The 21,490-nt window shown below is 37.8% G+C and overlaps 1 protein-coding gene and 1 long non-coding RNA gene across 3 annotated transcripts in view; one reads left to right on the top strand and one right to left on the bottom strand.

Annotated features, from left to right (window-relative positions):
* The window catches only part of LOC138183657 (uncharacterized), a 153,953-nt gene that overhangs the window by 87,784 nt on the left and 44,679 nt on the right, over positions 1-21,490 (top strand). For both annotated transcript variants that reach the window (XR_011174110.1, XR_011174111.1), the window contains exon 2: positions 16,357-16,431. This is a non-coding gene — a long non-coding RNA (uncharacterized LOC138183657). The remainder of the gene's footprint in view (positions 1-16,356; positions 16,432-21,490) is intronic.
* Positions 10,324-11,013, bottom strand: LOC138183221 (protein pygopus-like). The gene has a single exon (XM_069119892.1). It carries the CDS (start codon positions 11,011-11,013, stop codon positions 10,324-10,326), a length of 690 nt encoding a protein of 229 aa, XP_068975993.1.

Below are 21,490 nucleotides of genomic sequence, written 5' to 3'. Positions count from 1 at the left end.
AAACCATCTTCTTTTAATTTGTTATTTTAATTTGTTGTCAATTTCATTTTTCACTTTTTAATCTTGATACATCGAGCCCAATTATGGGGAAGAAAGTAGCCAGACGATCATTTCCAATAAAAAAAATTATCAACTTTTTGAAATTATATCGCATCGTTGTCGGGAATGAGAGTATGTTGGAAATTTCAGTTTTCTAACTGGACGGGAAGTGGGTGAAATTCCGCTTACAAAATTCCATCCAAAGAGGAGACAGACAAACAGCGAGATAAACTAAACGAAGCTCGTTAATAAAAATGACGCTATATTAAGGTATACTTCGAAAACACATAATTTTAAGTAACAGGCGGTTAAACAATTTTTGAAAGAGCAGGAGAATTTTCCAGACCAACTTGTCAATATGATCTGCTCTTACTAAGCAAAGTCGACAAACATATTAAGACTATAACTCGCGGATTTTTTTCGATCCGTAAAATCGTCGAAACGATTACGAACGACGCTGTACCGGTGACACGGAACGATATTAAATTTACAGAATGTTCGACGTCGTCGTTATAACAGGCTAGATTTACGTCGTTGCAGCGCGCCACATTTACGTCGAAATAAAATGTCAGCCGGAAAACGTAACTCGTCCGACGCGACACCGTAACGTACAAGCGTTTTTTCTTTCCCTTTGTTTAGTCTGCTCTTTTATTTCCGTTACTCTTTTACTTCCTTTTTCCTATCCTTTTCTTTATGTTTCTTTTTTTTCATTTATTACTGCAGAACTTTTAATAGTCAGTCGGACGAACGATAATTTATCTCGATGCGTAAAATACGCGATACAACCGCGATAACTAATTATGAATTATTAACCGCCAAGTAATATCGTTAGCAGAATCGTGAACGTAGAAAAGTTGGCCAGCTATTGTTCGTGAAATATAATTGACTCAGAAACTGCATTACTCCGCGATATTTAATTCCTTCCTGTGTATATTGTATTTCGTTACGTCGATATAATTCGGGTCACTGATTCCTTTCAACCTTCCTGTTATTTTTTACCTCTTTCTTTTCTCCTTTCTTCATTGTCTATTTCGTAAAAAGGTAGAAATAGTTTTTGGAATATGTGTATTGTAATATCGAGAATAAAATATTATTGTTGACGATGATTCATTTACAATAAGTGGATTGTACAGACGTTGATTAAACAGAAGAACGATGGTTGTTTAACGTGAACTAATCGCAATAACGTATTACAATCTAGACAAATCAATAGTTAATTTGCAACTCACGTCACAACGGATCCAACGCTCTCTCTTCCTCTCTCTCACGCGGACCACACTCTCTCGACAACGCTAGCAACACTCGATCTCGACAACGCAACTCGCACTCTCTGACTTCTCGATTCACATTCTCTGGCTTCTCCACTGACACTGACTGTTCTAGCATCCCTTTGCCTTTTCCTAGGCCCACCACGCACGTGTTCCGTAAACACTGGTGGCCAGGCTCGCCACGTACGCCTTTTCTACGAAACTATTCGATCGAAGGACTTGGGCCTTTTCGTCCACGATACTACAGTATGTATGTCGAATTTTATATTTAAATAAGAAGTAAGAGAATTTGTCCAACGTCGACAGGCAGAGTCTTTCCCAATCAAAGTCCGAGCAGTGAAATAACATGTATCGAGAATTTACGTAAAGCGAACATTATCAAAGTGACATAGACAAAGTGAGCCACAAGTCGAGGAAAAAGAAGTTGTATAATTTGAAAAGAGGATAGTTGATCGTTCGGTCTCTTCAAACTTTAAGATTTAGATGGAAGGACAGCAACGAAAGTTGAGCAAGAAGAGATGATTAGATTGTCCGAAAAGTTTCTTTCGTTTTATAAGGAAACAATAGACGCACAATGTTTTTTCTTTTATATTAGTTTATTGAATTGTGCACGAACGTAATAATAGAAATATAACGAAATGGATCATACGTAATTCGATAAAGTAATATAAAACAGAAATACTTGTTCATTTATCATCACCTTATGAAACGAAAGAAACTTTTCGGACAATCTAATACACATTGGGTATACGCTGCGTTTACGCGATGTTGATCCTTTGAACGACTTTCGAAAATTTCTCATTCGAAATATCCTTAACGAAATTACTTGCCCTATTACTCAGGATAGCGATCGTATTTAACAAAGAAAATGATGAACTTTTCTAACTCGAAACGCGAGATCAACTTCGAACTCAAGTTGATTGCCGGAAACTGTTACAAGTCGGTGACTTTCTCGTTAAACAAACTGTAGCCAAGATCGCCTGTAACCGTATCTCAAAAACCAATCTTAGTTGCGAAGCTGGATCTTCGCTTTCAAATCCCAACATCGAGAAAAACATATTCTCTCGTCGTTCAACTTACACACAAGCTTATTTACATTGCGAACGTTTCGGTAATTAATTTTCTGTGCCGTGAGTCGCGTATTACCAGTCATAAACTCGCGACCTATCCAAACTATCTAGCCCACGTTTTCGAGGAAAACGCTTTCCCCACCCTTTCTCGACGCCAGATTCGTTAATCATCCCCTTGGCTCTCTCGGTAAATCCACCGTAAGGAAGCTGAGTATATCGAGGACTAATCGATAATTCGCAGCGGTTGGGGCGTTCCGTGACGATCCTTCAAAAGTTTCGTGCACGAAATTGAGAAATTAAACCGACAGGATGGTGAGAACGGAGGGATGGGGTTTATAAGCGGGCCATGAGGGCTGGATGTTCCGGCGAAGAAGCCACGACATCTCCGGATGCGAAGTCGCTAATTTATTTCGTATCGCGGCATCTGAATCGCAAATTGTCCGGGCTTATGTGGTCCTCGTTAATTCCATTAAACAAATTAAATTTTTTATCATATAACGTCAAAGTAGCGATTGATTTAATCGAAAAGCAGAGTGATTCTGCTCCATTTTCTGGAAATTGGTTTTTAATGTCAGTGATAGAAGAGATAATTTTTATATCTGATTTTTCAAAGATCAAAGAATTAATTCTTGGATAAAATTGAACAAATATCTTTAATAACTTTGATAAACTCGACGATTTTTTTTTAAATAACAAGGCACTCTCTGATGGATAAAAGAGAGTTTGTTAACAAATTTGGAATCCTCTTGACAAAAATTAGGAATTTCAGAATATTTTTTGCTCTTCCGGAGAACGACAAAAATTGACAGGGATCGTCTTTTATACGAAACCTTCGATTATTATATAAAATATTTTTTAATATAGCGGGAATGAATCTTAAACGACTTAGCTTATGAATTTCAGAATAATAATTAGAATAAATTTCATCTCGAATATAGAATAAATTTAATTAATGAATTTGACGTAGAATCGTGTCGTTAATTCGAAAAGACGGTATTGTTCTCGAATGAATTATATCTCACGATGATAAAGTTATACGTATAGAAACTTTTATTCATCTAATTATTCGATTATCAGTTTCTAATAAATGAAATTAATTTATATCCCCACGAATCAAATTCAGTATTATTAAATTGCGTATATAATCGATATCATTGATTTCAACTTTATCGAAGAGAATAATTGATAGCTTCAGCAACAAGATTTGTATAGAATTTTTAATGAAGGAAAACAAAAACAAAATAGTAAACAATAGACGGAGTACGTGATCGAGAGATCAAGCGGTAAGTGGTATTTAATAGAAAAATCGGCTTTATGTTGAATTTTAATAATGTTGGAATAATTGAGAAAGGTTAATTAGCATGAAGTGAATTTTCAACCTTCGATTAAACTTTGCATCGTACTTCGCTTCCTTTGACGTAATCTGTGTGGTCTTTTGTTGGTACTTTTTGAAGTTACAATAGCGCGAGGTAATAAAGAGGAGCGTATTGTGAAACCAATGTGACTATAATATAAGACGAATTTAAAAGTTTTAATTATGGCTTAAGGTACTTATTAATCTTATCAAAAAATTGTATGCAAATTTACTCGAGGATTACGGGAGAGATTTTGAGTTCTTAATTACGGCTTGAATCACTATACGCTACTTCATGAAGCGAATAGTATGACGTTTAATTAAAAAGTAGACGCGACGAAAAAGTAAATAGACCGAGTTTTCATTTTTCATTAAACCACGAAGCTCGCGCAAAATAGACAAAACTTAATAACCCTTCTACGACGATTGACATATTGTGAAATCTTAAAGGAAGAATATTCATTTTTATTCGATCTCGTAGCTTCTAAAAGTAAAATATACCGTTGTTACGTTACACGCGTTAATGGCAAACTAGCAATTGTTCAGTTGTTGATTCAAAAAATTATTTACGTGGCAGCTGGCCAATTAACTCGAAGTTTAACGTTGCGAAAATAAATACGAATCGGCGAGAATTTATCGTTACTGTTTTATACAGCCGTGTAATCACCGCGATAATTACATTATAATTGCACGGAAAGTCGGTCGCGTATTTCGTTAAAAAATAAACCGTGCAATTTCCACTCCATGAACTAATTTTCGGTTATTTCGAGCACGACCGTGATGAAATTTTGTTTATAGACTATCGTTCTATTCTTTCGTAAACGTTATTTGAAAATCCACTTTCGCAATAACAAACAACGTATTATGTTACGATTCGGTATATTACAGCAATATGCTACACGTGCTGGTTGCTTATTGAAAAGATGTGTACTTTAAAGTTTGGCAGTTATGTAGATACTACGGTTATTACGTCTAGGAAGAGGATTATGAGATATTCGCAACTTGAAAAAACACTTATCCCTTCAGCATCCTCGGTTATGACTCTTGTTATATCGTTACTTACAATTAGCTCCAACTCGCTGTACAATGAAAAATTATTGTCGTTCCTAAACATTCACGGTACGATGGTTATCAGAAAATCTGGAGAAAGTATCTTTTCTCGTATAGGGAATAATTAGGATACTTTGGAAACGTCGTAAAATTCCAAAGGCGAAGGATTAAAATTCCTAACCGAGGTAATACGAAAGAAAATTAAATTCATAGCCAAAGAAAACATCGCGTAGTTAATTTTGAACAAATTTCAATCTGCAAGAAAATTAAATTTTCTCGCTTGCAGATTAAATCCAAGTGTAAAGCGGAACTTCGTTTATCATTCGCGAAATATATAATCAATTTGTAAAATCACTGTAAAACCTTGTGTTAAAAATATACAAAAAAAACGTCGTTTCGATTCATTTCCTTCGAAAAAAGTTCAGTAAAATGATTAGCAAATCGATGCATGAGCGAAATCGAACGAAACATATTTGTAATACGGCCAGAAACGAAACAAGAGCTTTCGTAAACCGCGTTCTTGAAATATTTACCGAAACGTCGCCGCAATTGCGCTAGTTCCAACAGCAAGTTCCATTGTGGTTGCAGTGCAAATTTACTTTTAACGGGGGGTTACAGCTGCCGGATGGACAGACAACTTTTAACGACATGGTTATCGCCATTATTGGTTACATATTGGCCGTTAAACCCGATCAGTTATAAAGCAGATTGAACTGGTGGCAGTATTTTGACGCTTGCTAATCCCTCCGCCGCGTTTCGAATAATTTAAGCGCTTAAGAGACGCGAGTTCGTTGTATCGCGCCGTTTCAACGCCATTTCGACCGTCGACCCGCCCTTTCAACTCGAACCGGAATTACGTGATGCGTGTACACTCGCGGGAAACTCTGGTCCCTTTTCCGGTCCCTGGCAATTCAACGCTAGGCGCCATTCAATCTCGAAACGTTTGCGTTTCGCACTTCGGGGCGCGACGTTTCGTTAAATGTCTCAACGTCTTTTTGTATGCTCGCAGCTTTTTCTATTTCCTTTTGGCAACGTACGGGAAAAGGGAATGAAAAGTTGAGAAAGTTCGCGTTAATGAGAAATAATTGGAAAAATGTTGTTCCGCGATGTTTTCCTTCCAAGAAATTTAATTAAAATACGTTGCTCCAGAATCGTAATTGGTGAATTTTTAAGTAATATCCATTTGACTTGGGCAGTTTATTTCGCAAATGTTTCGACAATATAGAATATTTCGCAAATATTATGGCCTTTCGTATTTCTCGACAAATTACATTCCCATTTAGAGTTTTCTCAATTTCCCAGGTTTTGTAGCGGACAGTTAAAAGTTAAATACGAGTAAAAATTAACTGTAACTAACGATTTATGCGAATAACGAACGTTTTGTTTGACACAAAAATAGTAAGAAGTACGAGACGAAGATTAATCGGCGAAGTATCGAGAGGAAAATACGCGAACGATCGTATTTGACTCGAAAATCCGTCAAAATCAACCGACGCAACGAAGCAGAAGGGAAATTCGATTTGAATTTGGCCAAGTTTAGATTCGCTTGGCCTAACCTGCGATAACGAGGTCGTCGAATCTGAAAGGCACGTGAAACGATCTATACTTTCGATGGAAAATCGATATGCTTGTGAAACAGCCGGCCCAAGAGAACTCTCGAGTTTATAATACAGGCTGTTTCAGCCGTTACAAGTGCCGGTTAACGAGTTCTCCGTTAAGAAACGTTTTGCTCCTTCCTTTGTTGCAAAGAAACCGTACAGCCTTCGTTTATTTCAAGGACGTGATAAATATATTCGATTTTAACGTGCTTTACTTTTACCGCGGTTCAAATTCTGTAATATACGAAAGATATATAAGTTCAACGCGATATCAGAAGTAGACTGTGAATATTTATGCGTTTATAGGTTTGGACGTGTAAAAATGTAGAAAATGCGTATAATACGCGAAAATATGCAAAATATTCAAAATTTAGTACGCCATTTAGTGGATAAAACGAACATTACCGGGCAGAATTTTTACAATTTATACTGCTAGAGTTTCATTTATTTTGTAATCTTTTTTTATCCTTTCCTCGGTTATTTAATTTATTTTATCATTTGTTTTTAAGCTTCTTGTTTGCCTGTAAGAAGTCCACACTCGTTTTACACATAGCAGAGTAATACACGTGCTTTGTCGCTGAAAATACGATAAACCGAGGTTAACTGGTCGATTCGATGTTCGTGCGGAAATTTCGCGAAGCCACTTCCGGTTACATTAACTTCGATAAAGGGTTGCGCGTAATTTTTACAGAAAATTTTTATGAAAATTTCTAAGTTGCCTGAAAGTTAAACACCAGCCTCTTGATTTTTTTCATTACAACTTGGGACGAAGTCTTGCCTGAAACTAAACCACTCGACCGTACCGACAAGTTACCAACGGCAGTTCAACATTTTTCGAACTTTCTTCCCTGACCGTACTTGCATCGCTTTATCATATTATCTGCTTAACGCTTGTTCTTCTACATTACACGATGAACACTTCATCTTTGTTTCGTTTGTCGTTCGCGAGGCCTAAGGTTCTGCGCAACAGGCAACTGTATATACATAAGTGGTCTGTATATGCATACCAGGTCTGTAAGTATGAAACCGGAATTTGCCTATAGATGGCCCTAGCTGATAACGTAGTTATCACTAAACTGCGTCATCGATGCCAAAAGTCTTTGTTGACATCTCACAAACATTTTCGACTCGGAACAATACAAGTTTCATACAACAGCATAGTTTGTAATAGCGTTGAACATGTCAAATTTTGTGCCTGGAAACTACGATTTGCGGACAGCATTGATATTCTGTTACCATTTGAAGAAAAATGCCGCAGAATCGCATCGAATGCTTGTCGAAGCTTACGGTGAGCATGCTCTTGGTAAATCACGGTGCTTTGAGTGGTTTAAAAAATTCAGAAGTGGCAATTTTGACGCGAGGGACGAAGAACGTGGAAGACGACCGAAAAAGACCACCGAGCTGTTAAAACCTGGCGAAACCGTTAATACTGAGCGCTACCGACAACAAACGATCGATTTGAATCAAGCTTTGCGTGAAAAACGACCAGAATATCAAAAAAGGCAACACAAAGTAATTTTGCTTCGTGATAATGCACCATCGTATACAGCAAAACCGGTCAAGGAAACGATCGAAGCGTTCAGTTGGGAAATACTTTGGCACGTGGCTTACTCACCAGACTTGGCTCCGTCCGATTACTATTTATTTGCATCGATGGGACACGCACTTTCTGACCGGCACTTCGCTTCTTACGAAAATGTACGAAAATGGCTCGATGACTGGTTTGCCTCAAAAGAGCGACAGTTTTTTTGGCGTGGCATCCACCAATTGCCAGACAGGTGGGAAAAATGTATAGCTAGCGATGGGCAATACTTCGAATAAAATATTTTTAATCATTTGCATACAATAAACGTGTATTTCCATATTTACATAACTGGTATATATATTTATTTATTTATTTATAAATTTACGGGAAATTGGAAGGTGCAAAAATATAAAAGTCCTCGTTCCGATATATTTATACCTTTTGGTAATTTTAATATTTATAATGTTTACGCTACTATACTTCTCTATTCACCCAACAACGAAAATGCTAATTTTGGCGATACTTTAAGTCGCCGAACCCCTCTTTTTCATTCTAACGTGACTTTCAGCGAGGTAACCGAGCAACGCCTATAATGTCTGGCCTAAACGAGAGCGAGGAATTCGCGTTCCTTTTCAAAAGGACTCTTTCTTCTGGATTATGGCGTCACTCCTTAAAGAAAGAAAGAGGGGAAGTGAGCAAAAGGAAGGAAGAGTCGGCTCTAAGAACGACGTGGTCGCTCTATAGTTGAACGAGATCCGCAAAAGGAACCGCATTCATCAAGATTCTTTTCTCCGTTGGTTATGTGGGAACGGCTGAACAAAGGCCTGGAAAATATTAATTTAATGCCAGGACGAAAATTATGCGTCGTATTAAATCAACCTCTTCCCTGTTCTTTTGTCCAAAAAGTACCGCTCCTGGATGCGTGGTCTTCTTCTGTTACCGGTCAACCGGACCAACGTGACCGACGATAGAATTTCTGTTCGACTTTCGCACAAGTAACGAACGAACCGCAAAATCGAATGCTAACAGACTATTGTCCACGTCCAGGAGGAAGAGATATTTTTAGAGACATCGAAGAGTTTGAGAGCGTTAAACGAAATGTAGATTCAGAAATGTTTACGAGTGAGAAACGATTATTCTGAAATAGATGTGGTTTCTTTGAGCGTCGAATAATTTCTTCGAATTCCGCTTAAAAATTCCGACAGAAGCGTCGAAATTGGATCGAAATGGAGTTTATGACTCGCAGACTCGTTCGATGAAGCCAACGAACCCCGTTCCTCGATGCATTTAATTTGCGTAGGAGAATCGTCGAGCGATATTTGCTGGTAAATGAAAGAAAAAGAAGTGAAAAGGAAATCTCGTCGTTGTCTAGTGCCAGGTCTCGTCTGCTCTCGTTAAATGGCACAAAAGATAGCATTCCGTTTCTGATTTATAATACTTGCACGGCATAATTTCAATTCGTTTGCAATAAAACACGGCCGAACTTTTTAACCCTGGCATTCAACGGCTGAAACGCGGCGTTCAATTCAAAGCGGAACAAAAGAGAAACGTGTTTATAAATTTTCCAACGAGACGCGTTAGCGCGTACAATATACCTGTTCCTCTTGCTTTTGGATCGACACTTTTGTTTCCCCTGATTTAAACCAGTTCGAACAGACCTTGTAAAACCTCCCTTTAAAATTCATTATACGCTTTTATTCAAGCGTTTCTTTATACCAGTCTTGAGTACTGGTTGAGATTGAAAATTACAGAACCAACGTGTTCTCTGCATTCGTGCGACTTATGCTTATAAAATATTCTGCGCGCGTAAATCAAGGAAGTTTTCATTTTCCAATTAAAGTTGGACGACTCACCATATGGAAGACTTACATCCTATTCGCGCGAGAATATGAAAATTGTCGACGAAAGTTCTGCCATTTCTACATTTGCAGCTTCTTAAGAATACCTTGCAGAAGTCAAATTTTCGCATCGAGATCAAAAGGAGCCGGGAAGTTCGCAGTTATCGTTAGAAGCGCGACATCCAAGTGAAACTGTGTACGTGCCAAGCATACTTACGAACTTCTGGCAAAGTCGAATCGGCAAAATTAACTCGTTACCAAACCATGACATAATAAAATCTATTCCGAACCGTCATCTCTCTGTTATCGTATATAACATCTTGGTTAAAATCAAAATTAATACCAAGAAACAAAGGGAACGAACAAATATTCCATTTCCTAGTCATACTTGTTGAGAATTGTGGATCTTAATTGCTGAAATAAAAGTAAAGGAACACTAAGGTTACACTTAGAATTCATATTAAAATAGTTTTAGATTTATTTAATAAAAGATTTCCAGGATCTTCGTCGATATACGTTTGCACGCGTTTCGGCACTCTCTTTGTCTCACCATCTTCCATACCATACTGCCAACGGAACAGTTATGATTTAAATTTAACCAAAGGTATATTTTTCGATTGCAAACACTTATCAAACACCCATTCGGCATAAACTTCTGCCGTTAATAATTGATAGGCAGTTTCCGATAGTCGTGTGCATCCCCTGTGAAACCAAAAATTGCAACCGGACTCGCAAAGGATCGCTTGATCGTTATCATGCGCTTCTTTGTGACATACTCCACAAGGATAAATAGGTGGAGCATTAGGATTTTGTGGATTAAACACCATTGGCTGATCTGCAGGATATATCTTTCCTGCAGAAACTGGCATTGGTTTCGGTCCCATCCCCGGTGGACCTTGAAAACCATGAGGTGGCATGGAACCTCCCATGTTAATAGGATGGCCCATTGGTGGACCTCCGCCAATATTACTAGATATTGTACCCATTGGACCAGCTATGTGACTCATTTGATTATGATGATTAATACTCGTATTAGACATGCCATTCATTGGTGGCCCACCCATATTCATATTACTTATTTGATTTGGACCACTCATATTCATATTATTGGATACCATTGAACTCATGGTAGTCATGGGTCCATTTATGGGCCTTCCTAAGTTATTAAGATTATTTCCCATATGAATCGGATGTGGTTGAGATGCCAATGGAACAATTGCATTCGTCTGTTTTTCGAGACGCCGCGCACACACATACTTCCGCACACTCATATTCACATACGTGTATCACTACTACGCGGAAAATCTAGTCTAGCACACAAAATTATACGTATCTCAATAATACTAATTCAAATCGCCGTGACGTCGAAATCAGAGTAATCCTTTTCTTTCGCAGAGAGTCGGGGAAGAAATACGATCGTGCGTCACCGAAAAGTGTTATCGAAAAAACAATAGCGAGAAACCAGACTAACGATCATCACGGCCTATACTCTGGTCTGTCCTTATTGACCCATTCTGCGCTACTTTGACGATTTTGGCTGCATGACTCGAATACTTCAACCAGATCGTATCAAGTATCGATATATCGAGTGGATGTTTGTTCTTTGTCCATATCGAAGAAACTAGAAATTTAATGATCAAGATGCAAGAGACACGTTGTTGAGGAGGTGAAAATTTGAAGAAAATTCGAAGCTAAGGTCACCGCGAACATTATGCAGGAAGAGAAGTGGAACAATTGTAAATGAGAAGAACTTTCGAGATAAAGATGTTTTCGAAGATACTTGAGGGATGTAAAGTAGGTGATTAAGATATGGGATTTTGTGTACCCGCTAATAAAGTTAAAATTTCAAAGAAACTTATCGAGAAAATTGCTTGAAATTATATTTTCAGTAATGTTACAGCTCGGGAAAATGTGAAGATTGTAAAGATAAGACGTGTTTCAAACGTTACTGTATAATTTACAAACTTAATTATGAAATAAAGGGAAGACGGAATACGATAAAAATTTGAATAAATTTTCTATAAGTAGAAAATAGTGAAACCAAGAGGTGTTTTAGATATCCTGAATATGGAAACGGTGGAGTTAGGAGGCAGCGAAAGGAAGTCTGCATAAAACCAATGTTTAAATACATCCAGTTGCGCGATAAAAAAATTATATACCGAATGATATGAAAATTTAAATTAATGTTGCTACTGTTAATATTAATATTAAATCTAATTTAAAAATATTTAAAATAAATCGCTATTAAATCGCTATTACTATTAATATCAGATTACTATTAATATATTAGTATTAAATAACTAATAATTTTGAATTGGAATCAGTTAGTAATTTTCAAACGATGGAATCTCTATGCTATTCCATAAGTCTCTGTGAATAAAACAGTCACACGAAACATTTCTTGGTAAAAAAAAAAAGATTACTCTTGTAGAACTCACCAACGAACGAAAATTCTAATTAAGTCTCTGGAACTGGGTTAAGGTGCTAAGGTTTTTCTTTGCCATTTTATGCAACTATAACACAAACTTCGCAATTTCTCGTATCTTCTAACTTTAATTACAAAATAGATCTTGGCAACCGGCTGCCGCCGGTCCCTGCAAACTTATAAACTCGCCTAACTCGATAATTACATAAGTTTCAACATTCATTACGCAACTTTTAACGTGTACCTTTGTGTTTCATAATGTTATCAAATTTGTCGGTAATTTAATTACGCGATATCTGCTACAATTTTGTGGCGCGTTAGCGTGTGTCAACGTTGTTGTTTAACAATGTCCCGTCCACATTCAAAAACATATACATCCACGACGAGATGGAACTAGAAAACGTTAAATATTCGTGCTACGCTCGAGTGCAAAGATAACTTGCGCCAACGGTACGACTTTTTACTATTGTTTTTAACTTTTACACCGTAAATATCACGTTACTTTCATAATTATAGTTCAACTTGAAAAAATTCTTCTGTTTTTCCTTCGTTGGTTCGATACGACGCGATACTCGCGGCGAACTATTCGCAATCAAATTGTTAATTGGTTTCACTCGCTATGAATTAATTATGAAATGCAGTGTACGTGCTGCAATACTCGTTAACGAGCTATTTCGTACGCTAATAACGAACTACAAGCCGTCGAAGTGGTGGCGAATTAAATTCGAAAACGGGTTAAGGAATTACGATACAAACTAATTCCGATGGAGATGTTCTCCGAGGCAAACTTCCAACAACACCGATCGAAATACCAAATATGTTAGCACTTGACGTGGTATTCGACAAATATTAGGCTGTCGGATGTTACCGTACGTTGAAAGTATCGCATATGGCGCGAGTCACATTTCCATAATGGGAATGGCGACAGAGGTTGTGGCAGAAGAACGAACGATTAATCATATCACACAGCTGGAAAATGTCGGATAACTTTGATCCCCTTTGAATACGCCTGATTTACCGCCGGGGATGATACGTGTCGATACATTTCGCCCGCGTTATCACTTGCTGCAATTTATAGCGAGATGCGTGGCAAAAAGATGAGAAAGTGGAACGTACGATTCTAAACAATTACTTGATTAATTTTATTAAATATTTTGCTACATGTTACATAGAAATAATATAATAGAATTATACGATTCAATTCTATTAGAGTATATACGTAATGCAATTTATATATTGTTTCGACAAGATATACAAAATATATTATTAGAATACTAGATACAGTAGTATATTACAAGGCTGTTACGTGTATCAGAAATCTACAATATTAGGATAATTAAAGATTAAACAAAATTTCTATAATTTAAGAAAGTCTATTTTTTATCGTTCATGCACGATCGCATTATAACATAAGAAATAATACAAGAATGTCAGATATGTATAGGTATAGCGATTCTTAGCTATTCTACAACGATTTCAGATATAATTTGTTAATTTAACCATACACCATCCAATTCTACATGCTCAATCGCGTAATTCCTCTATGCCACTTGCCAGACTACGTATCATTCTCGTTCTTCTCATTTGACTGCGGACGTATCCTGTTCTACTATGCTGACGAGATATACCAGCATTATTCTACTCGTTTGACTATATAAGATTATGATGCTATTTATCTAACTAAACACGATCCTCTCTCTGCTTGGCCCGCTACGTAACGTCTTCGTACTACTTGCCTGGCTGCGTATATCCATGCCATCGTCTGATCAAATACCGCGCATAATCTACTTGTCTGACCACATACTAGCTGTAACACGCTAGTTTGGTTACACACTGTATATAATCTAGTTGTTTGGTCGTACGCCGAAATACGGTACTTGTTTCAAAGTTTCGTGCACCTCTGGTTGCTTGTTCGACCGTGCACACACCTGTTCTATTCGATTCTAAAGTTCTCTGTCGCGCCATAAACGTTTCTGTTCTACACGTCTTGCCACATACAATTCTGTACCGCTTACCTGACCGCGTACGCTCCTGTAAATGACTTACCAAATATTAGTTTTAAGTAAACTTTTTATTAAATCTGATCGGTATTACGTTCTGACATTCTCTGTTTCGTGCATCTTTCTTTCTTTAAATTATCGTTAAAAATTAGCTGATAGTTTTACACAAATTTTATAAAATTCGGAATAAACATATTTCAATTGAAAATCTTGTACCTTGATAGAAAGAAAAAGAAGAAGAAGAAGAAGAAGAAGGATATTTATTTTCAACCGTAGCAGAGTATTTAACACTAGATAAGGTTTCAGAAATAGCGCGTAATTCAGCTTTCTTTTCCTAATCTAAATAAAAACTGATAAGTGCCGACTTCATTTCACTGCAACATTACTTTATCATTATCCTAAATACACTGCATGTTCCATTCGTTCGTACTTGCCTACATCGTTCAACTGTATCTCGCGATAACTCAGGCTCGTACGTCAAGCGGCTGACAAGATATCGCCTCGTACTACTTGCCTGACAAAACGTAATTCATTACTATTTTACAAGGATAAAATCTAACATTATCGTTACCTTCAAATAGAATTTTAAACATAGTATACACTCGTATTGCGCGTCGTGACTTCTTTTACTTTTAATTTTTAATCGCACGCGCGTCTCTCGTAATACGCGAAACGTAAAACGCAAAACGTAAGAAAGTTTGGATAAATACGAAATAGTCGGTGGAGCTTGGTTACGTGGACATACACGCGGCATGCAATGGCGAGGCTGACGTGCTTCTGAAAATTATAAATTCCAGCTCATATTTTATTGTGCGAGGGATGAAAAGTCGTGCAGACGCATCTGGCGTGAACGGTCGGGTCCGCAGTGGCAAAAGGCATAATTTGTCGGACGACATGGGCGGTGCGCGTCGGGTCGGTGAAATTTTTAATTCCTTGCGAGGAAACGCGGAGAAAAGCCGGGGCTCGTTTGTTGCCAGGCAATTACTTCTGTGCAATACGGCATAATGGACGCGTGGAGACGTAGAAAAACGACTAGACAGAAAGAACAGTTACGCTACCGCTCCACAGTATCTGGACATTTGCTTGTTTCTCGTAAGATGTACTTTAATTACCAGATTACGGACGAATCAAACTACGATGCTTTCGTCGTTTACGACCACCACATCTACGGTGGCTGACGAAAGTATTCCAATACTTTTCGCAGGAGACTTTTATGCGTATCTTTGTTCATAAGTATTAGAACAGTTACCGATTGGTCGTTAATTTGTACATTTTGATAAAATTCACACATTATTGTTGTGAATCGTTTAAGTGTCCGAATATTTAAGAGTGCTGTCTTTTCGCATAGGAAACTTAAATATTTTTCTCGTATCAAAAGAGGGAACACGATGATATTTTTCCACGATTTTCGTGAAAGAGGGTTAACAAATCTGATTTAACGAAATTAAGCCAGCGCACGGTACGGAGCTTAGAGTTTAAGGAAGAAATGAACTTATGGAACAGGATTTTACGCTGCAAAGCGGTGCAAGTGGCTGGGAGTTAAAAAATTAATTTTTTCCCTGGTAGGATTAAAGCAAATGTCTACGCCTTTCGTTGGATAAAATCTTCGTCTTTTTTTCCTTTCCATAGAAAAGTTCTTTTTTAATATTTACGTTCGCGTTGTTTCAGCAAGTCTTTACCCGTTTCTCGTTCCCGACACGGGTTTCCGTAATTATTTCGACCAATACATTTTCATTTGACGGGACGCTAGCCGCAAATTGAGCAGCTGATTCGTCACGGCAGCTTTAATGAAAACATATTTCGCATATTTCAAATTTTCTATGTAAATATTTTTCGGCTATCGATCGAAGACCACGCGGACAATGTATGACAAGTTCGTTCTCGTTGATTTTCTCACTTTTGTGTCGCTTGTTAATTAAAAGCAACCACTTTAATTCGTATAAAATAATCGAAACTGAATGAATATCAACATAGATATATACGTAACAGATAATGTTAGTAATATTTTTTAAACGTTCAATTTAAATATAAACGATAACGACGCGTATTTGATCTCGAAATCAAACCGAAAGATATTTCATACATCTTCATATATATGAATATTTCATATATTCAAACGCAAAGAAATATTTGTTAATAAAACATGGTAGTAAATATTTTTTAAAGACATCTTTATGGGTTTATTGCAGAAATAGCGAGCAAAATTCGAGGAGGAACGAAGATAGCAAAAGAAAAGGTCGGATTTATCGTGCGTTTCCAACCTGGTAAGTTTCAATGGCAGCCATATATCATTCTACAATAGCAAAATAACATTTTTCGACACAATACGTTAACACTGCTAACAAAATGAAGAATTCTAAACATTATCTGCATCTACCTTTTTCCTTTCTGTCTGCTTAAAACTTCTCTGTAACGTTTCAAAGTATTACATAGAACTTGAAAGAAGTTATGAAAAAATTGTCGCGCTCGTACATCACCCTATTCTATCTATTGTTTCGCTAACAAAAGTTTTCCTACGTTGACACGTGCGATTCCATTACATTTCCCTCGAAACGTATCCAACGTGAGAAAGGAACAATCCAGCATGATGTACGACGAGAATATTCCGATTTCGAGCGTTACATACGCGACCAAGGAAAACTAGTGTCTCGTTTCACATCTGCGGCCCTCGAATTTCACCGAAATTCTCACACCGATGTCTGCCAGCCTCGAAACAACCTTCTATCGTCCGTTGTTCGCCGACGACTCGATTACGACGCGATAAAAGTGGACTAGCCGAGGAAAATTTACGCCATCGCGTCGCTATTAAGAAGCTGTCGAAGTTAATAGCGGCAATTCGTTTTTGGCTACAGTCGACTCGCAACTTTCTCGTTCGCTTCCTCCTACCCCTCGCGTCCCTTTGACTTTAACTCCGCCAGAAACCAGCCAGTTACCGTAACAGCTTCTCTCGAGAAGTCGGACGACACACTTGCCTTTTCCACTTGCCACCGCTGTGACTGCTTCAACTACTGAAATACTCTCGTCGTAGTTCCTCGGGTGCAGCACAAATACGACTGAATGATATTGTTTACGTTTGAGCGTAGTTAATTTTTTGCCGATTACAGAAGCATAGAATTCTGGAGAATATTCGAATGTGTAAAAAGTGATTTTTTTAAATAATTCTCGCAGAATCAATACGAATAACGAATACATAATCCTGTTAACGAACGAGTATATTTGATTTTTTAGCGATTAAAGAGAGAGTGAAATTCTGGAGAAGGAATTGGAAGATCCGATGTATGAGATATGGAATAAAGCGATGTGAATTATATTTCATGACTATACGCTAAGAACGAGAACTAGAGTCACATTTAAAGTTTCATCCAAGCTATGGTTCACTTTAATTGTAAATTTTCTCTGTCAAGCTCTCTCTAAAATTCCAATTTCCAAATATATTACAACTCCTACTCTTTGACATCAACAATTATTTATTCTTGCTTTATCACTTACACTCGACCAAGACTATTCTTACACCCCGTTATCGTAGTATTAACATGTTGTTTGTTTCAATAGTTACACCTGCAGTTTATTCAACTAACTTTGAAAAACTTACATTTTCGAACCTAACAGATTGTTTCCATTTTCAATTTGCTTGTATGGAAATCCGCCTTATTTATATTCAACGACGCAATTGATAAGTAAAATTTGTCACCCTATAGACCACGATTAAATAATTTAATAAAAGGTTCGAAAGTGATTCGCGTCGCATAAAATTTTATACCGCTGGAAGGATCCAACTCGCATAAACTGCGAACAATTTCATCGTGATCTCGATTAATTCGGTCGTTTCTAGATTTCCGGGATTCTCAAGGATGAAGAGACGGGAGGGGTTTGTAATTGAACAGAGTCCAATGCATGTCGGATAGCCAGAATTTTCAGGCGGCCACCTAATTCAACGCGAATCGATGTCTCGAGTTGAAACCGATGCCAGGAGGCCGGCACAATCCAGGAAACGGGTTTCCCTGCATTTCAGACACTCCTACGTGCTTCCCGCTAACAGATTGCCTGTGTTCTCCGAATCGACGCGTTTAGCTTAGGATTATTTAGCTTTGGGATTGAATGCTGATTTGGCGCAATGGTATCGGTGAGCAGTATCGTTCGAACGAACGTTTCGTCGATGACGCTATATCGTATGTGGTCTCGTTTTACGATGAAAGATAAATCGTTTGGACTTAAAATTTAAAGCGACAGGGTACAGATTCTATAGAAATTTTATAGAATAATATACACTGTAAAGATACCATTATCGTTACCAATGTGTTGGTCACCGTATTTCTTCATTTTTTCATCGAAACAATTATTTACGTAAACTGGAACGATATATCGGAATGCAATAATCCATCGACTCGCAATAATATCGCAACGAATGGAAGCGATATACAATTCGTAAAAAAACGAAATTTTAATTTCTTTATCCGTAGATAACGATCGTTCTATAGAAAATTGGAAAGCAACATCGGGGTTATCCAATTTTTGGAAGTTTAAACGTTTCCAATGGCAAGAGCGATCTCCTTTAATAGCACCAGAGGGAAATTGCACGTGCTCGTCCCCGTTGAAAATTTCGAGCGCAGCAAAGTGTAATACAATGCGCGTGTTAAAATGAACGCTCACGTTCCGTATAAATCCGGCCAATTTTTCCCAGGATCGCGCACGCAATAAACATTGATCAGGCTCGTTCTTTAGCCCGTGACGCTATAAAATACCGTGAAAACGAATACGAAAATCGGTCGTTCGATCGATCGTCGTTTTGCATTCTCCTTTCGAAAGCCTATGCTTTAAGACGCGCACGTGCCGCGGAAACACTTATGTCTTTTGGCAGATTTTCCACTTTCAAGAATTCAATATTTGGTAGATATAACAGTAGGAAGGACATCGTTCGAATAAAATCCACTGTGATGTTAATGTACGATGTCATTGTATTTTCCTGTGCAGCGCCCCGAAAAACCTTCTTAATTTCTTCAAACAGACGAAACTTGAAGATGAAACGTTAGGACCCGAAAAATACCGAGAAAGAACACTCGTTAAACGGATGAAAGAGTGGCGCGAAAACAGAAGCAATCGTAAAGTCGTCAACGTGAAATAGGAAATGCTCTTTCTCCATCGATCTGCATAAAATGGAATTTCAGTTGCGTGTTATTGAAACGAACGAACAACTGTGATCGGCGCAGGTTATTCAGAAGTTTATACGTCTCGATGGCATTGTATCTGGCATCTATTATTTCGAACCGGCACCGATAGGCCATGCCAAAGTGGCCTGGCAGCATTGAAAGATCAACACACGTTATTATGTATCATGTACACGTATTATGTATATAGTCCTTACGGCTAACTCGCACAGGGTCGTACTACTAGCTGACTACGAGGTAACTTCGGTTTTCTCCAGTTGGCGATCAGCTCCGGCCACTGTACCAGGACTCTTACAATTCCCAGTTAGAACAACACAATGCATACAGAGAAGGGAAACTACTTTATGCGGAACTCGAGGTACGCGGAGAAATTGCATTTATAGCGGAGCACCGAGGAACTGCACGTATGCCTCTGTTGTGGACAGTTGTTGTAATTGTTTGATTTATATGAAAATTGGAAACACAGCATGAGCTGACCTCTCCGGTGACTGACGTAATAAGTCTGCGTTTGTTGTATGCTGATTCTACTTAAGGGAATCTCGATGGCTGTCCGATTTAGTTGAATTTATTTCTGCGTTATTATCGATTTTCCTGAAAAGAATTGCGAATGACCAAGTTACAAAATTTTATTCACGAAGCACGATCATCTTAGAAATCGTTTAAAGAAAAATGAAAGAAGGAAAGATTCGTTAATTTAATTACGAATATCTCATTCCTATCTTTGATTTGCCATAGGATTTTAAACACGGAGAAAATACAAAAAAGGAGGCTACAGAAACTTGCATAGAATTTTTACATAAAGGTTACTAGAATAGAATTTTTTTGTTGTATAGAATTTTCCTAAAAATGTTCTATCCACGCAACGAATATAAAGCGAGATACCATAGAAACTTCGATAAAATTTCCATATAAAGGGATTTTTTTTATATTTCATATTCTCTTCGTGGTTGTTTGCCCGTTGAAACTATTTTATCTGGAATTAGTATTGGAAATAGTATTATCGAAATCAATAACGTCAATGTCAATATGACGTTAGAATGGTGAACGTTGAGAAACACGAGCGATACAACTACTCGGCTTACGGCCGACGAAAACGCGGGATTTCGACCATGCGCGGTTTTCAAGCCAGCAAATCATTGCGGGCAAACGTAGGACAGTGTGCAATTACATCAAGCTTTAGTGAACTAACCCATGGTTGCCCGGACGATTGGAAATCCCCGGGTCAGGTACGTGGCGTCGACCACCTACGTACTATTAGGTGCTCACCTAGCTGGATCGTGCACACGCGATTTAGCCGGACGTTGTAGATAAATTTCTGCAGACGCCTGCCCGTTCCCCCGACCCGTAATCCTCCGATTACACGATCAAATCGGCAGCAACATAAAAAGTAAGAGCCTCTTGTTCGCTTTTAATGAGTTAGCCCGAAAGAACGATCGCTTTCCGATTTTCCCGAGATTTCCTTGGAAACACACCATTGCGAACAAAATATAACTCCGTTTTATTCATACGGTTTTGTTTCACTGACGGCAACGTTGTTCGTTTTATAAATTAATTCGTCGTGTGTCACGGGAGGGGCACGCGCAGGTTGTCAGACATAGTAACGTCGATTTCAAACCTTAAACGCTATCACACAGAACGCGATTTGAAATATTTGTCTTGTATAAAAAGATTTGGAAATTGAGCCGGAAGGCATATCGTTATACCGTTGAATCGAGCTACTTGTCGCGTTAAGTTCATGGTACGCGTATTGATTAATTTATATCGTCTAGAGACATGCTGCTTTAGACTAAGAACGTCTAATCTCAATGGAAGCCTGTAACACAGCTGAAGATAATTCCTATAATTAATCTTCTTACGTGGGATTTGCTTCAAGACGCAACAAATAATTTATAAATGATATTCGGAATTCCTATAGAGGGAAAGTCAAAAATACGCGTATTGTTTCGTGTATCTAAACGCGGACTTTTAATATCGTTTAAAAAATGTACAATATATATGTATATATATTAGACATTGTAATATAATAGACATACAGACAGGAGATTGTCTCTGAAACGAAAGAAGAATTTTTTAAAACCTTCGTCCATACGACCCGAACCAAAGCTGCCCTGTTACAGGAAAAATAAAAGAAAATATCTTTCTCTCGCATATACGATAA

Source organism: Bombus flavifrons, chromosome 9 (assembly GCF_040668555.2).
Source record: "Bombus flavifrons isolate JBK064 chromosome 9, iyBomFlav1_principal, whole genome shotgun sequence".
NCBI classification, from domain to species: Eukaryota; Metazoa; Arthropoda; class Insecta; order Hymenoptera; family Apidae; genus Bombus; species Bombus flavifrons.
Note: the sequence above shows the minus strand (reverse complement) of the source record. Positions and strands in the feature narration are given on the sequence as shown.

Coding starts and splice junctions, on each gene's coding strand:
- LOC138183221 (XM_069119892.1), bottom strand. CDS start 11,013: ATGAGTGTGCGGAAGTATGTGTGTGCGCGGCGTCTCGAAAAACAGACG.